Source organism: Pelophylax lessonae (assembly GCF_965119305.1).
Source record: "Pelophylax lessonae genome assembly, chromosome: 2".
NCBI lineage: Eukaryota > Metazoa > Chordata > Amphibia > Anura > Ranidae > Pelophylax > Pelophylax lessonae.
The window spans coordinates 509827944-509845385 of NC_138769.1; the positions used below are offsets into that span (position 1 = coordinate 509827944).

Consider the following 17442-nt stretch of genomic DNA (forward strand, 5'->3'; position numbering starts at 1 on the left):
ACGGCCGACAATCGGTGCGTGTGTACGAGGCTTTACTCTTATACATACACATACTAGGGCCAATTTAGACAGAAGCCAGTTAACCTACCAGCATGTCTTTGGAGCGTATGAGTTTAACCGCTTGCGGACGTCCTGCCTGCGATATGCTGCAGACAGTATGTCGCTGCCTGCTACCCGGTTTAGGGCATGCTAAGCAGGGATGAGAGACTGAGATCTGTTCCTAAAAAGCAGCACACTTTACACACAGGTGCACATTTAACATTTAGCCCCAGATGTTAACCCTTTTGCAGGCAGTAGCATTAGAACAGTGACCCGTGTATAATATCACTGATCACTCTAATAATGTCAGTGGCAGTCATACCCCCCCCTCCGTGTCAGGTTGCTCACCGCACTATCGCAGTCTCATTATAAGTCTCCAAATTCCAGTATATATACCATAGTTTGTAGGCGCTATAACGGTCACAAAAACCAACCAATATACATTTATTTGAAGTTTTTTTTATACATTTTGACCAATATTTTTGAAGACTTGTACCCCTATACCTTCTTAACCAGGCCAATTTTTATAGCGCTGTCGGCAAGTGGTTAATATCCAAGAGCTACAGGTTCCTGTAAGGCTCCTTCCACATAGAGCAGAGTCTGCTCCAATCAACAGGGGATCCATCAGCAGATCCCAAGCTGAATCAGAGCTGAACGGGGATGGTTGTCAGTTATTTCATGTCCATGCCTGTTCAGTTTGTGCTTGGTTGACCTAAGTGGCTGGATGTAAACCGCCTCCATTGTCTGTTTACATCAGGCTACCTCCGATCTGTCATGTTTAAGTCTGAAGAAAAATGCAAATCTTTCTCTGACCTGAACAGACTCACAGATGGGTCCAGGCACAAGTCCATTTACATCTGCTTGTCTATAGGGCTGCAAGGAGCTTCCAGTCAGGTCTTCCTGAAAAACTGACAGGCAAACCTGATCGGAAAGCCTCTGTGAAAGGGTCCTTAAAGCGGTATTAAACCAATAAAAAAACCCTGCAAGACAATAGCATAATGTGCTAGTATGCATTGCATACTAGCACATTTTGAATTACTTGCCTTAGAGTGATACCCCCACAGTGGCGCCCGGTCACTGCTGAGGGAGCGGACATGTTCTCTCTGAGTTTCTTCTGGGTTTGCGGGCTCCGGTGCTGTGAGTGGCCCCAGCTGCAATGACGTCACTCCTGCGCATGTGCGTGGGAGCCCTCCGTTTTGGCAAGGCGCTCTGAATTTCCGGCATGATACACCGGACCTTCAGATCACATGCGTCGCTGATGTAAGCGGCTGCATGCAGAGTGAATATCTCCTAAACCGTGCACTAGCATACTTAACAGGTATTTGAAGGACTTTGCAGGGGGGGGACTAAGAGAAAACTGTAAGTGTGGATATACTTGCTGTTTAAGTGCTGCAGCACTTTTTTTTTTAATGGAAGGCCACTTTAAGAATCAGGCCCACTAATTAGGATGTGCAAGGAAGTGGTGAATATAGATGTGTGACACAGATGATGGACACGTTATATGACCTTGTGAGCCATTTCAGCGATCTGTAAATACCCTGAGACAAATATGTCCTGGAGCCCAGCACCATTTAAGGATTTGTCAGATTGCCCTACCTCCTTCACACACACATTTACACTATTACAGCTTCTGGTGCCCTCAAACTTACCCGTCTGAATTTGCATCCTTTATTTATTTTTTGAGCTCGTGTGCTCTGCACCGCTTTACAAAAAATGTGATTTTCCTGATATACTGATCCATGGTACTCTTGTCAAACCTCTCAGGCTATCATCTAGATCTGGACAAGTGGCATTCATGTCTCTTCTTTTCAGTAAGCTTGACTTTTGGCTAAACCCCAAACCCACCTTCTCATAAGAGGTACAGTGGCCCGTTGCTCGTTAAAACTACATATTTATTTGAGCTTCACTGTTCTCATTACCATGTGAAAATGTATTTTCTCAGACTCCTAAAATTTAAAGATCAGCAGATGCCCAGCTTTCGTTGATATTACAGTGATGCTTTATGAAGTGATAACATTTTGCTGGCAAGCCTATATTTAGGCATTCTGGCAATTCCTTTCCTTTGAGCGAACATCTTTGGTAGCGATCATTGGTGCCTAAATAAACGTGAACACTTATTTAAAAAGCTATTTTTCCTTTTTGACACATTTAAAATGTGTCTGAATCTCTGCACGCTGTAGTGTCAGCATGTTCTTCCTCATTTTATGGTTTTTGAGTTTGTGTAGGGCCTGTTTTTCTATTAAGCAAAAAAAGCTGTAGAATAGAAATGGAAATGAGAAAATTCTTATTTATTGCCCACAGTAAGCAGATTCTTCAAAAAATGTCATTTAAAATGTTTTTAATTGCTGAAATACATTTCTGTATGGGCCTATTTTTTTAAGGGGTTTTATGTAACTTGGTCCATATTGGCCTTTTTGGTGCCATCATGGGTCATAAGGGACTTCTTGCCAAATCTTGCCAGGGTAACTCCTGTAGAAAAAACTTTATTAAAACAGTATAATGTCTATCCAGGAGAGAGCAGTAACTGTGAGGACAGTTCAGACTCCGGAAAGAGCGCAAACTGAAGGATACTGCGTTGGCACCTGGTAGTAAATTTCCCCAAGGTGCTGCGACTGATGCTTACTAAATCTGCTGAATGCATAGGAGACTTGTTAACTCAAGCAACTCCTAGTATGTGACATGTAAAAAAAAAAAAAAAAAAACGGGACAGATTGAGCTGCAACCAAGAGAAACAGGATGCAGAGACAAATGGCCTGTACTTGTTTCACCTGCAATCAGGTCTAAGTAATGGGATCAGAACTTAAAGCGGAAGTACATTGATTTAAAAAAATCGTTAACATTCCTGGCATGCTAGAAATGATAGCTGCCACATCAGATGTGCTCGCAACCAAACTGTCAAACCATCCAATGGCTGGTGTCATAACGGATTACATGTGCGGCTTCATGGCAATCGCAGATTAAACCGAGGCTTAAATTGCAGCTTCCTTGGCTGAAAACAATAGTTTACTTACACTTTAAAGCTAATTTAGACCAAATCAGAATATACAAAACTGCAGGGCCTAGGCTACTAAAACAGAAGCTTAAGTGTAAGTTTGTGCAGACTAACACAGATGGATGCACCAGTACTGGCTAGTGATAACAGACCCTCTAAATACAGAGAACAAACCTTACTGGGAAGACGCAAGGTTATTTTGTTTTTTTAATACTGTATCAATTGGATGTTCATGCAGTTTGCCATCTATTTTATATACAGTTTTTTTTTTTTTTTTTTCTGGTACTTAACAGCTTATAAACATTTAAAAAGCAGTGTTGTGGCTGTGCTTTGTCCAAACCACTGCATAACAATACTCATAGGTGGTGCACTTTACAAATGTGCATTGTGCTATGCTTGACTTTGACAGCTATGCAGGCTTTGAAAGAAATTGAGATTAAAAAGAAAAATCAGGAGGAAAATCTGTTGTCACAGGATTCCCTTTGCTGTTATAAGCAGAGGGTACTAGTGCGGGCTCATTTGCTACATTTTATGAATGAGCCAAAAAATGCATGCTTTAATATGAAACTCTGCTGTGCAGAGCGGACACAGTCCTGCTGTCATCTATGGAGAAATCAGATGGATGGAGAAATCAGATGGAAACAGACCGCCTGTCCTTCTTTTTTCATCCTATCCGATCCGCCAGACTGATGGAAAGTAAGACCACCATCACTCTGGATTTTGCGGGCAAGGTCAGCTGACAACCGTGGCTCCGTAGGGGAGACTAGAGGGTCCAGGCAAGTCCGCCTGAAAAACTGACAGGCGGACCTGATCGAAAAACCTGTGTGAAAGGACCCTAATTGTTTTAATATTTTTTACCTTTAAGGCTTAATTCACTATTCACTGAGATGTGTTTTAACATCACTGTTAAATGTTCAATTCACAAATGGAAATATCACCAAGATTTGTAATCTTTACTTTGACATAAAATGAACATTTATATGTTGCCTTACTTATAAATCATCAGTCTCATGAAGTGTTATTTTACCACCACCTCAACCTGCTCCTTTTTACTGCTCCCCTACATAGACAGCTATTGAAGCTCCCAGGTATCACCAGCCAGAACCTAGTGTTATTTTAAAGAGTGGTGAACTGTGCAGTAATGTTTATGAATTGATTGTATGAAAAATGACACTGACCGTTTTATAGCACTAGCAGTGGAAGAGCAGGCTAAAGCTGGCCATACATCAGTAGAATTTAGTTTAAAAAAAGTGTTTCCATTTTCTGATGGTTACGGGGTCCATTTGACAAATGTTTTCAACCATAGTGATGAGGAAAATCGAAGAATGGAATTTTTTTTCCCCCCCAAAACAAAATGCGAATTGTGAATGTGGTCTTTGTTCAGTAAAAATCTTATTGTAATGCGCATGTGCATCCCCAAAATGGATCATTGAATTGAAACATTCAGTCAAACATTATTTTTAGGGCTTTCATACAAACTGTGTTGAGTCCATAATGGTACAGAATATTCTGACAAACCAATTTTTATGATTTTCTTTTTAAACCTTTGATATTTGATATTCTACTGGCGTATGGCCAGCTTTATTAATAGTATGCATCTTTGTGAATTGACATTTAAGAGGTCTAAAGGTGTGATATCAAGAAAATAAGTCTTTAGCTTATAACTCACTGGGACTCAAGATATATGACCTACCTTCCAAAATTCTTGTCTTACCCAGAGCCATGGCCGCTACCACCTTGTTTGCTATTAGAAGCCACGCAGAATCAAAGCTGGCCATGCACAGTAGGTTTTCAAATGAATGTAAATTTGATGTCTTGACCATTGTCGTTCAAAAGTACATCAAAATGGTTTGCCTTTTGGAAAATTACATTCATTCCAAAATGTAATGGTGAACACAAACCACATTCTCTGTTGGCAATTAATTCAATAGAGAAATATTTTCAATCCTGCTCCTCGTCACTGTGGTGAAAAGCAAGCATTGATTTGAACCTGCTAAGAATTAGAAAATTGAACAAACATTCTTAAGTGAAAAATTTTGAATTAACTTCCTACTAGTATGTGGCCAGCCAGCTTTGCCATTGGGATGAATGTAAATTATAGTGAGGTGTTTAAAAACCTAACAAGATGGTATCTATTCTATGTCAGGGAATACTTTAAGAATTTCCAAACCTAAGGTGGTGTCTTCTATAAACTACTAATACCTAATGGAGCTGAAAAGAGAAAAACCTATTTAAAGTCCAAGTCAGTGTAGCAACCTGGGTGACAACCATGGCTCCTCCATAGATGATCAGGAGCAGAGTATAGCCACCTAGGGATAGGAAGCGTGTTATTAAAAGGATTTAGGTGAAAACAAAAGAAAAAATTCCTCAAAAAATAAAGTAAATGAATGCCGCCACCACATCTAAAAGCCAGTAAGCTGCAGTATATAAAATGTTAGTTTCTCCCTCGTTCGTTGACTGACACAGCTCCTGATATTCTTAACCATTGTGTTATACTGCCCCCTACAGGAGTAGGACACTAGGCAGAAAAAAAATCTGGCCATGCCTATGGGCAGTCCCAGGGGGGTATACTTCCTCTCTCTGCTATAGGTACTTTGTTTTTTGTTTTTTTTTTTTCTGTCTAGTCAGGAGTAAGGACCTAGTTCTTGCTGGGATCTCTGGTCCTGGCATTGTTTTCATTTTGGATAGAAATTTTTCTCCTGGTTTTTTCCTGTGAGATCCACAATCCACTTTTAAGGAGATCAACTGTTTTGAGCTACCCTGGATGACATCATTACAAGTCTCACTAAAGGTAAGGACCCTAGTCATTGATGTTGGCCGCCCTCCTCGGCTCAAAGGAAGTTTTTTCATCCCTCCGGGTCGACTGACAAGGGCTCAAAGCCTTTCAGGGTCTCCTCTTGACCTCCAAACAAAACTGATCTGGGAAGCCGAGAGCAAACTTCTCTAGACCCACGGACAACACTCTTTCAGCATAAAGGTGCACCCTCACCCGTATCGGGGGTGGGGGGGGACGTCTTTGCTGGTTTCTGGACCCGTGGACTTCCCTGGTACAAAACAAGTGGGTCCACGAAGTAATTCGGTCTTGCTAAAATATCGGGTTTTGCTCTTGTCCCCCGGCAAGGTTTTTTCCTTCCAATTTGCGCCTTTCCCCGGACCATTTACAGGATCTGTTTGGGGTGGTACAAGACCTGTTACTTCAAGGGGTGATTGTCCTGACTTCGGAACGTTTCAGTTTTTTTTACTCAAACCTGTTTACAGTTTCCCAGGAACTAAGGCAATGTGCGTCCAATCCTGGACCTCAAGGTGCTAAACTGCTTTGTGCGGGTGCAGAAGTTCAGGATATAGTCCATTTGCTCGGTGGCGGCATCCCAGCATCAGGGGGATTTTCTTGCCTCAATCGACATCAAGGATGCTTCTCTTCAGATTGCAATATGTGCCGGTCACCAGCGATTCCTCCGCTCTGCCGTGAGATATCGGGGCATCCCAGTACTGGGCTACCTGGACGACCTTCTGCGAGCAGAGTCTCCTACTGCTCTGGTGGGAAACCTGGAAATCACGATCCGAACTCTGAAGGAGTTCGGCTGGATTCTGAATTTTCAATTGTCTGTTCTGGTTCTGTCCACAAAGCTGGACTATCTGGGTCTGACTCTGGACTCTGCCTTAGCCAAGTGCGCCTTCCTCTGGACAAGCTCCAGAAATTGCAGGCTGCAATTCGTCTCCTGCTGTCCAGCAGATGGTCATCCCTCAGGACTTGCAAGCGGGTGCTGGGCCTGATAGTGTCTACCTTTTGAGGCGGTTCTGTTTTGCACAGTTCCATACGAGGTCCCTGCAAAGGGAGATTCTGGCCAAATTGGACAAGAATCTGCGGTCTCTGGACAATCCGATCCGACTGAGCCAGAGATTGAAGGAGTTCCTGATATAGTGGCTTCATGCTCTGGCGCTTCATCTGGGCAAATCCTTCCTCCACTTGTATTGGACGGTGGTCACCACGGATGCCAGCCTATCCGGCTGGTGAGATGTCCTTGGCAAAAGCTCTGTTTAGGTACTCTGGACACTGGAAGGGTCCAGACTACTGATTTAATGTCTTGGAACTCAGAGCAATCCTGTCTGCTGTACACATTCCAGGGGTGGAAAATTAGCAGGCGGATTATCTCAGTCGGCAGGCATTGGACCAAGGGGAGTGGTCCCTTCACCCAGAGGTGTTTCATCAGTGTCTCCAGTGGGGCATCCCCGAAGTGGATCTGTTTGCATCTCGGCTCAACAGAAAGGTGCTAATATTTGTGGCTCAGTAAAGGGATCCTCTGGCAGATGCCACAGATGCACTGGTGGCCCGTGGGGTCAGTATCGTCTGATTTACGCCTTCCCTCCTCTCCTCTCAAGCTTCTGCCAATACTTCTACGCAGGATCGAGGCATAAAGGGATTCCAGTCATCTTAGTGGCTGCTGGCCTCGCCGTACTTGGTACGCTGATCTGGTGCTGCCAGTTGCCGACTTTCCTTTAAAGCTTACTCTCAGGGAGGCTCTGCTGTCCTAAGGACCAATCTTCCATCCTCTTTACAGTACTGGCTTTAAAGGCTTGCCTGTTGAACGCCAAGTGCTGATGGATAGAGGTTTGTCTGCGTCTGTGATTCCAAAGCTTTTAAAAGCTAGGAAATCTGCTTCTAGGAAGGTCTTACATTGCGTGGTTTGAATCTTTTGGGGTTCATTCTCGCTTTTTTTTTTTTTTTACGGTGGCTCAGATCTTGACCTTCCTTCAACAGGGGTTTGAGCAGAAACTGGCCTTGCGTACTATCAAGGGTCAAGACCTTAGCGGTCTTCTTTCAACGGCCCCTGGCCACACACTTCCTGGTGCATACTTTTCTTCAGGTCGTTGGGCACTAGGCCCCTCCAGTGCGGTCTCTGTTACCACCTTGGGACCTCAATTTGGTGCTCTGTAGTGATGTCGCGAACATAAAATTTAATGTTCGCGAACGGCGAACGCGAACTTCCGCAAATGTTCGCGAACATTGCGAACCGCCATAGACTTCAATAGGCAGGCGAATTTTAAAACCCACAGGGACTCTTTCTGGCCACAATAGTGATGGAAAAGTTGTTTCAAGGGGACTAACACCTGGACTGTGGCATGCCGGAGGGGGATCCATGGCAAAACTCCCATGGAAAATTACGTAGTTGACGCAGAGTCTGGTTTTAATCCATAAAGGGCATAAATCGCCTAACATTCCTAAATTGTTTGGAATAACGTGCTTTAAAACATCCAGTGTGTGTATACGATCAGGTATGATGTTGTATCGATCAGGTAGTGTAAGGGTTACGCCGCTTCACAGTGACAGACCAAACTCCCCGTTGAACGCACCGCAAACAGACCAGAACCGACCAAAATGGGCTTTAAGGGTTAGGGTTAGGTTTAGTGTTAGGGGATAGGGTTATGGTGAGATACTTAGGGTTAGTTAGTAACCCTACCCCTACGCCTCTAACCCTAACCCTCTAACTCCAAGCACTAAAAATAACCCTAACCCTAGCCCTAACCCTAATTCTAATTTTTTTCTGGTTCTGGACATGCTACAGAGCTGAAACTTCACAGGACCACTTTTTAGACCCCCCCCCCCCCCCCCCGACACTAAATCACCCAAAAAAAGTTCTTAAAAATTGTCATTTTTGATAGAGAGCCAATCATTGGAAAAATTAAAAAAATAAAAAATTTCTTTGGATTTAGTGTCTGGGGGGTCTAAAAAGTGTACCTGTGAAGTTTCAGCTCTGTAGCATGTCCAGAACCAGAAAAAAAATTACGAGTTAGGGCTAGGGGGTTAAGTTTAGGGTTAGGGTTATTTTTATGGCTAGGCTTAGAGGGTTAGGGTTAAGGTTGGAGGGTTAGGGTTATGGTTGGAGGGTTAGGGTTAGGTTTAGTGTTAGGGGATAGGGTTAGGGTTACGGTGAGATACTTAGGGTTCGAGTTAGTAACCCTACCCCTCTAACCCTAAGCACTAAAAATAACCCCTAACCTTAGCCCTAACCATAGCCCTAACACTAATTCTAATTTTTTTTCTGGTTCTGGACATGCTACAGAGCTGAAACTTCACAGGTACACTTTTTAGACCCCCCCCCCCCCCCCCCCCAGACACCAAATCACACAAAACAAGTTCTTAAAAATTGTCATTTTTGATAGAGAGCCAATTATTGGAAAAATTAAAAAAAAAAATTGGATTTAGTGTCTGGAGGTCTAAAAAGTGTACCTGTGAAGTTTCAGCTCTGTAGCATGTCTGGAACCAGAAAAAAAAATGAGTTAGGGTTAAGTTTAAGGTTAGAGGGTTAGGGCTAGGTTAGGGTTAGGGTTATTTTTATGTCTAGGCTTAGAGGGTTAGGGTTAAGGTTGGAGGGTTAGGGTTAAGGTTAGAGGGTTAGGGTTAAGGTTAGAGGGTTAGGGTTAAGGTTAGGGTTAAGGTTAGAGGGTTAGGGTTAGGGTTAAGGTTAGAGGGTTAGGGTTAGGGTTATGGTTAGAGGGTTAGGGTTAAGGTTATGGTTAGAGGGTTAGGGTTAAGGTTATGGTTAGAGGGTTAGGGTTAAGGTTATGGTTAGAGGGTTAGGGTTAAGGTTATGGTTAGAGGGTTAGGGTTAAGGTTATGGTTAGAGGGTTAGGGTTAAGGTTATGGTTAGAGGGTTAGGGTTAAGGTTATGGTTAGAGGGTTAGGGTTAAGGTTATGGTTAGAGGGTTAGGGTTAAGGTTATGGTTAGAGGGTTAGGGTTAAGGTTATGGTTAGAGGGTTAGGGTTAAGGTTATGGTTAGAGGGTTAGGGTTAAGGTTATGGTTAGAGGGTTAGGGTTAGGTTTAGTGTTAGGGGATAGGGTTAGGGTTACGATGAGATACTTAGGGTTAGAGTTAGTAACCCTACCCCTCTAACCCTCTAATCCTAAGCACTAAAAATAACCCTAACCTTAGCCCTGGCCCTAGCCCTAACCCTAATTCTATTTTTTTTTCTGGTTCTGGACATGCTACAGAGCTGAAACTTCACAGGTACACTTTTTAGACCCCCCCAGACAATAAATCCAAAGAAATTTTTTTTTTTTTTATTTATTTTTTTTTTCCAATAATTGGCTCTCTATCAACAATGACAATTTTTAGGAACTTTTTTTTTTTTTTTTTGTGAGATTTAGTGTCTGGGGGGTCTAAAAAGTGTACCTGTGAAGTTTCAGCTCTGTAGCATGTCCAGAACCAGAAAAAAAGATAATTTTTCAGTAGAGCAGGGATGGTGGGAACCCTCCTTTTACACCTATATGATCTTCTTTTTTTTCTGGTTCTGGGCATGCTACAGAGCTGAAACTTCACAGGTACACTTTTTAGACCCCCCCCCCCCCCCCGACACTAATCCCAAAAAAGTCATGCCTGCCTCCAAAATTGCCTGATAAATATATAGAACAAAAAATAAATAAAAGCAGACTGAAATACCAGCCCTAAAAAGGGCTTTTTGGAGTGCTGTCGGGATGCTGTCCTTACAGCAGGAGTGGACACAACACTGGCCTAGCTAATGATTTTCCTATCAATTCAGCAGCAACAGCAGCCCTCTCCCTGCTCTAACTAACTCTGCAGCTTCAGAATGAATCTAAGATGGATGCTGCCCTTGCTTTTTTATAGGAGGTGGGAGGGTCTGGGAGGGAGGGTATGCTGATTGGCTGGAATGTGTCTGCTGACTGTGATGTACAGGGTCAAAGTTTGCCTCAATGATGAAGTATAGGGGGCGGACCGAACATCGCATATGTTCGCCCGCAGAGGCGAACATGCGAAGTTCGCCGGCGAACAGTTCGGGACATCTCTAGTGCTCTGTCCTTCAGAACCCTCCTTTTTGAGAACCTTTGGGAGATTTACGTTCTCCCAGAAGGTGGCTTTCTTGGTGGCTATCACTTCTGCGCGCAGGGTGTCGGAATTGGCGTTATCCTGTCGTTCACCTTTGGTGGTTAACAGACATGAGATGGTTCTTCACCCCTGTCCGTCGTTCCTTCCTCCCAGGTTGTCTCTGATTTTCATTTGAATGAAGACATTGTGTTGCCTATCTGTGTCTCAGGCCAAAACACCTGAAGATAATTGCTTTGCATGCCTTGGATGTGGCCCAGGCAGTTAGGGTGTACCTGGCAGCTACGGAGCCTTTTAGGAAGTCAGACTCACTATTTGTGCTTACGGATGGGCCTTGGAAAGGGTTGTCTGCATCATCTGCGACCATTTGGGGATGGATCAGACAAACAATGAGGTTATTCCATCAAGAGTCAGGTTTCTCCTTTCCCTGTCAAGGCGCACTCTACTCGGGTGCCCAGTGCCTCCTGGGCCTTCCGTCATCAGGCGTCGGGGATGCAGGTTTGCAAGGCAGCCACCTGGTCGTCAGTGCCCACTTTCACAAAGTTCTATAAAGTGGATGTGTTGGCATCTGCGGAGGCTTCCTTTTGGCCGTAAGGTTTTTCCAGCTGCTGTTTAGAGGACCTGGTCCTCTTTGAGGGTGTATTTTCTTTCAGGTGAGCTCCAGTTTTTTTGGTTGAGCTCCTCTTTACCTGGTTGGCTATAGTAAGCCTTGGAAATTAGGCTTCACTGTTCCCACCCCTCATTTTCAATAATGCTTTGGGACTTCTATTGGTTAAGAACAGGAGCTGTGTCCGTCAGTGAACGAAAGAGAAATTGGGATTTTTGACTTGCCGTGAAACCCATTTCCCTGATGTTCATTGATGGACACAGCACCCACCCCTCTGTGGAGTTGTATTCTTCAGACAATGCTTGTAACAAAACGGAGTACCTATAGCAAAAGAGAGGGAGTATATCCCCTGGGACTGCCCATAGGCGTAGCCAGACTTTTTTTTTTTGCCTTGTGTCCTACTCTTGTAGGGGGGGCAGTATATAACCCAGTGGTTTAAAATATGAGGAGCTGTCTCCATCAATAAACATGGATTTTACGTCAAGTCAAAAATCCTATTCGAGGTTAGATATGCTTTATTCGTTCTGTCCCAGAAAGGGTTAAGCAGCTAGTGTGTGATGCATTATACCCTTGGCCCCCCAACCCCAAAATATCAGTTTTAGTTGTGTTATTTTTTAGGTGTGTGTCTTGCCATTGTTGTTCATAATTTTGTTATGTTCATTTTTCCACTAAACTTCTTTTTATTTTGTGAGCTTTCCCATGCATGTACGAAATGTCTCTTCCCAGGCCCCTTTGTATTTCCTGCTAATTTTTTCAACAACCGAGGGCAGGCTGTAGCCAGACTAAGAATTCTACCAGCAGCACAGCTAAAACTTAAACGGAACAAGAAAAAAGGTATTTAGTCTTCCTTACTCACTAGAGAGGACAAACCAATCTGAACCTTTCCTGAGCACATAGCATCCATTTCTTTTTATACTTTCCTTTTCACTGGGCGATGGCTGTCTTTATCACTTAATTTTTATTCGTAATCACAGATTCATGGGCAGTTTTTGACACATGATACATAAGTCCACTGCAACTGAGATGCTACATGTCCTTACGTCTTGTCCTTGTGAGGAATTCATTTATTTACTTTCATTACTGGTCTCTTATCTGGCAGAGTAGTACGCCAGACAAACCTTAACTGTGATGTTCTGCATTTTCAGGCGTAACTATGCTGCTACTATTGTAGAGATATTTAAAACTTTAAAGGCCAACTCCAGGCAAAACCATTTTTTGTGTTAACGAAATTGAAAGCAGTTACAACCTCTGCTGATTTTTACTACCCTGTGTTGTGTCCCCATGGGTATAATATACTCTCTATTCTTGTCTCGGTCACCAGAACCGTAACAATGTTTAGAAGTACCGTGGAGGAAAGGCTGGGGTGAGGTTTCTATTGCTGTCAGTGCATTCCTGTTCCTCTCATTTCTTGCCTTACTGTCACAGGGGTGTTAAAAAATCAAAAACAAAAAAAGGGACAATTTCACAATGGAGTAACCTATTGGAACTCGGTATAATTCTGAAATTAGGCAGTTTTTGTTTGTGCTTAATTCAACATCATAGTTTATTCACAATAATTCCCTTGCTTTGTCATTCCTTTTCTTATGACTACTGTATTTCATTTGTGTTTTTGTTTCTTCCCCCCTTTTTTTTTTATATATTTCTAGTCAAACTGAGAACCCACTAAGCAGATTTGTCCATAATATATGTTCTGGGCCACACCATGTGTGCATAAAACTGATAAAATACGCAGTTCAAATCTGCATGTAAATGTGCATCAAAAATGTCTGCAAGGCTGCAAAGAACACCGTCGTTTTCTATGTGCTCTTTTCACACTGTAATGTTAGTCTTGTGTTTTTTTTTTTTTTTTTGTTTCTTCTCCTGTATAAAAAAAAAAGAGGCAACACTTGCCTCTTTTTTTTTTTTTTGATATGTGACCTTGCAGAGATAAGTGCAGAAAACGCACGTCCCTGCGCACGTCTCTTCGGTAGAAATAAGTATCCGTAAAAATCAGAAGGATGTTTTTTTAGATTTTTTTCGTTTAAAGTAGAACTATAGGCAAAACTTCATTTTGGATAGAGTAAAGGAGGGTTCTAACCCCTGTTCGATTTTTTTTTTTTTTTGTCATCTGCGTCCCATTGCGGAGATTTCCCTTCACTTCCTGTCTCATAGCCAAACAGGAAGTGAAAGGAAATCTGTGCAAATTAAGGGATTTCATTTTAACTTATTACGTTTCTGGGGACAACCCAAAATTTGTGATTTTTTTTCTTTTACTTTCACTTTTAATGATCATGGTAAGTAGCACAAATAGAGGGTGAATGTCATTAACAGTGACACAGACAGCAATAAAAACTGACAAGATTTCTAATCCCTCTCCATTCTATCCAAAACTAAAAAAAAAAAAAAAAAAAAAAAGTTTTGCCTTTTTAGTTTTACTTTTTGGTAAAGGATGATAATATACCAAAGCTTCACAAATTCAGTTTTATGGTTATTACTTGGTAAAGTTTGCTAAAAAATGTTCTTCTGTTGGCCATGGCTATTGCTATGGTAAGCTTAGAAAGATTTTTTTTTTTTTTTTTAGTCATTTTTTTTTTTTTTTTTTTTTTAGTCATCTTCCAGTGCTACAGTCTGGAGAAAAAAAAAAGCCAGAGGGGCTTAACTGGTTTCTTCTTTAGGCTCCTTTCACACTATCTGTCCGTCGGACGGATTCAGTTTTTCTCAGGGGGGGGGGGGGGATCGAGCCGCCGATCCCTCGCTGAGCAGGAGGATGACAGCTGTGTCTCCGCGATGTGTGCGGAGACACAGCTGTCAGTTCCCCATGCATCTCTATGGGGGAAATCGGATGGGAATCCGTTCTCATCAGATCCCATCTGATCCGATCCGCTGGACGGATGGAAAATAGGGTTTCCATCCGTCCAGATTTGACGGATCGGATGTCAGCGGACATGCCTCCGCTGACATCCGATGCCCCATAGAGATGCATGGGGGGACCGTTCAGATCTGCCAAAAAAACAGACAGGTGGATCTGAACGGTCTGTGTGAAAGGGGCCTTAGAGATAAAAGAACCTCCAATGGGATTGGAATCAATAAACATACATAAAAATACTTGGATCAGTCATGTCACTGATGGCAAGGTGAAGCTAGTAGCGCATGGTACTTAGTTGAGAAAAGATATCACCAGTACCATTTGTCTTGTGTTATACTACATTATTTTTAAGCAATATGTACCTACTTGCTTTCTGTTCAAGCTAATGAGAAGAATCGAGTTTTATTCATTTTATAGTGAATTTTGTTTTTACAAAATGCCTTTATTCTTGCATCATATTTGTCACAAGGAAGACACTTTTAGCTCTTACCATCTACCGTTTTGTCATGCAGAGGTGTGATAAGTTTGTGATGCTACAGTTGAACTACTGTGCTTTAATACCTGTGCACTGTAGATGCCTGCGGGGTTTACTTTTATCTTCCGTTTACCTTTGGCCATAGGTGGGCTTGTCTGTCTTCATTAACTTTTCCATGCTGTTTTTCTTAACTAAGCCTTCTATGAAATTTAAACCCCTCAAGCTTTGAAATCTTTGACAGGAGGTTCCAACATGTTGGATAATCTCTGCGAATGAGCAAATTTGATTTTCATGGAAACTTAATTTGATTAACATGCTAGTATCCTGCACAGCCCAATTGGTTGTTTTGTACCTCCTGTCCTAAAGTGTTTTTACAATGTTGCTCCATTTTCTCTTCTGACAGATTTTTGTAGCTGGGAGGAATTGGGAAATTTTATGATCTGTTGGCGTAGTGCCTACTTTAAGCATATTGGTGCAGCAGGGCATTTGATGCCTACTATTTTGTATTGTTCAATCTTAATTCTCATTCTGTTAGGTGTGCTAGTGCTATTTAGATGACCCCTTTGTTCAGTTTTTATGGACATGCAATAGGATTTATTAAAATAAGTTGCAGTGTTTTATATCTTGCAATGCACAGAAACAGTAGGGCTTCTTATCAACGTGTCTGAAGCAAAAATAAGTCAAATATTCCTTTTATTCTTCTGTTAGGGCTTGTGCACACTGCAGCTCAAAGAAGATACTTCTATGGGCTTTTAAGCTTTTTGGAGCGCTCATCTTTTCCTGCCTGGAAGCTCCCCTCTGTTAGCCAATGTGTCCATGCACACTATGGTTTTTTCAGGCGTTTACAGGCATATACTCTTAAGCTCTTACAATAAAAAAAAACAACCCCACACAAATAAAGGAATAAGCCGAGTGGAGCGTTTGTGGGTAAAAAAACACTTATGCTCAATAAAAAAAAAAGTGCAAAAGAACACAAAGAAGCACAATCTTCTTTAAGCTGAAATAAAATCTCAAATGCCTGTAAAAGCAGCTTTTTTTTTTTTTTTTTTTTGCCCCTTAGGCTCCATGCACACTGGGCTTTAAAAAAAACTCCAGTTGCCTTGGCAGAAACAAATGCTTGTATAGATATATAGTTTGGAAGAGTTTAGGAGAGTTTTTCCGGCCAGTAAGCGTGGTTTAGGAACGCAAATCAGAAGTGTGTTTGCCTCTAAACGTTGAGCTCAAAATATGCCTGTAGTTATCCTAATGTGCATGGACACATAGGATAACATTGAGCTGCTTCTACAGGCAGAATACACTCCTCGCCGCGATTCTGCCCACGATCCTGAATCAAGGCAATTCGCAGGATGCCCGTGCAATACCAGTCCCTTCCAATGGCACCCCAAACACTGCGCGATATTGTCACCCGACGTATCTTGGTAAAATCAAATTTTGTTTACGCGATTTTACCGCGTTTTATCACGTGACAATCTCAGCAAAATCACCCTGTTTTTGGCGTGCCATTGGAAGAGACGGAAATCACGATTTTGCCCCGATCCAGAACACCAAAATGTGAACGGAGCCTAAGGATTTTGAAAGAATTAACAATATCAGTTAATGCATACAGTACTTTTTTTTTTTTTTTTTTTCTACACTTTAATATGGATTGTATTGCACTGTCACACAGAAACTTTAGGAAAAAAAACCTGCAGTCTGAAGCTGGCCATAGATAGAGATATATATTATTATTATTATTATTATTATTATTATTATTTATTTCTGGTTCAGCCAGAGGGCTGATTGAGGAAAAAAGTGAATGAATTCCCCCATCCACACAAGCAAGGTGGATGGAGGAATCCTCCTAGCTATGCTGTTGTATTCTGACAGTGGGGACTCCTCCACTGTCAGAATACAATGATCAGCACTGAAGCCGCTAATTAAAACATTTTCATTCGACAAAAGTCAAATGACGCTATTCATTTTTTTCCAGAAAAGGTATTTTCAGCTTTGCTATTATATCAGGATTTATTTTACCTTAATGGGTAACATTAATGTTCCAATTTTAAAGTTGGTCTAAACCAAAAAACAAAAATATATTGTAGCTTACCAGTCAGTTGATGCGGTGGCTACACTAGGTTTTACTTTTTTCAGACTAAAGCCTCGGACACCTGATGAAATTATTGGACAAATTATCAGTTTTTTTTTTTTTTTTTTTTTGCATGCTAGTTTCCATATCGAAAATTAAAAAGGTTACTAAAGTTATGAAAATTCTTGTGCGACAGAATAAAAATTCAGAAGTGATGTATTGTACCTGTAATAGATTTTTTCCAGACAAAAACTGTACTGGTCGTCCGAGAAATTTCCGTGCTTGTGCCATCGGATACTTTCGCACAACCTGTCCTGATTTGGCTCTCGCAAGCTGTGTGCTAACGATCAGATTATCGTACATTTGCTTCAAAAGTGGCATTTCTATTTTGTTCATTGATGGACACAGCTCTTGATTTTCTTGACCATTGGTTTATATTGCCCCCTACAAGAGTAGGAAACGAAGCAGAAAAAGAACTTGACTTGCGATAGTTTTTTTTTTTCCTGCCTAGTCAGAAGTAAGTACCTAGTTCCTTGCTGGGATCTCTGGTCCTGGTAATTTTTTTTTCTTTTTTAGA

At 41.9% G+C, this 17442-nt stretch overlaps 1 protein-coding gene across 1 annotated transcript in view; it reads left to right on the forward strand.

The window, feature by feature from the left end:
• MYCBP2 (MYC binding protein 2) overlaps positions 1-17442 on the forward strand; it is a 553924-nt gene that overhangs the window by 158646 nt on the left and 377836 nt on the right. Inside the window, 1 exon segment of the mRNA XM_082246610.1 lies at positions 12207-12314. Coding sequence (XP_082102736.1) covers positions 12207-12314 — 108 coding nt within the window.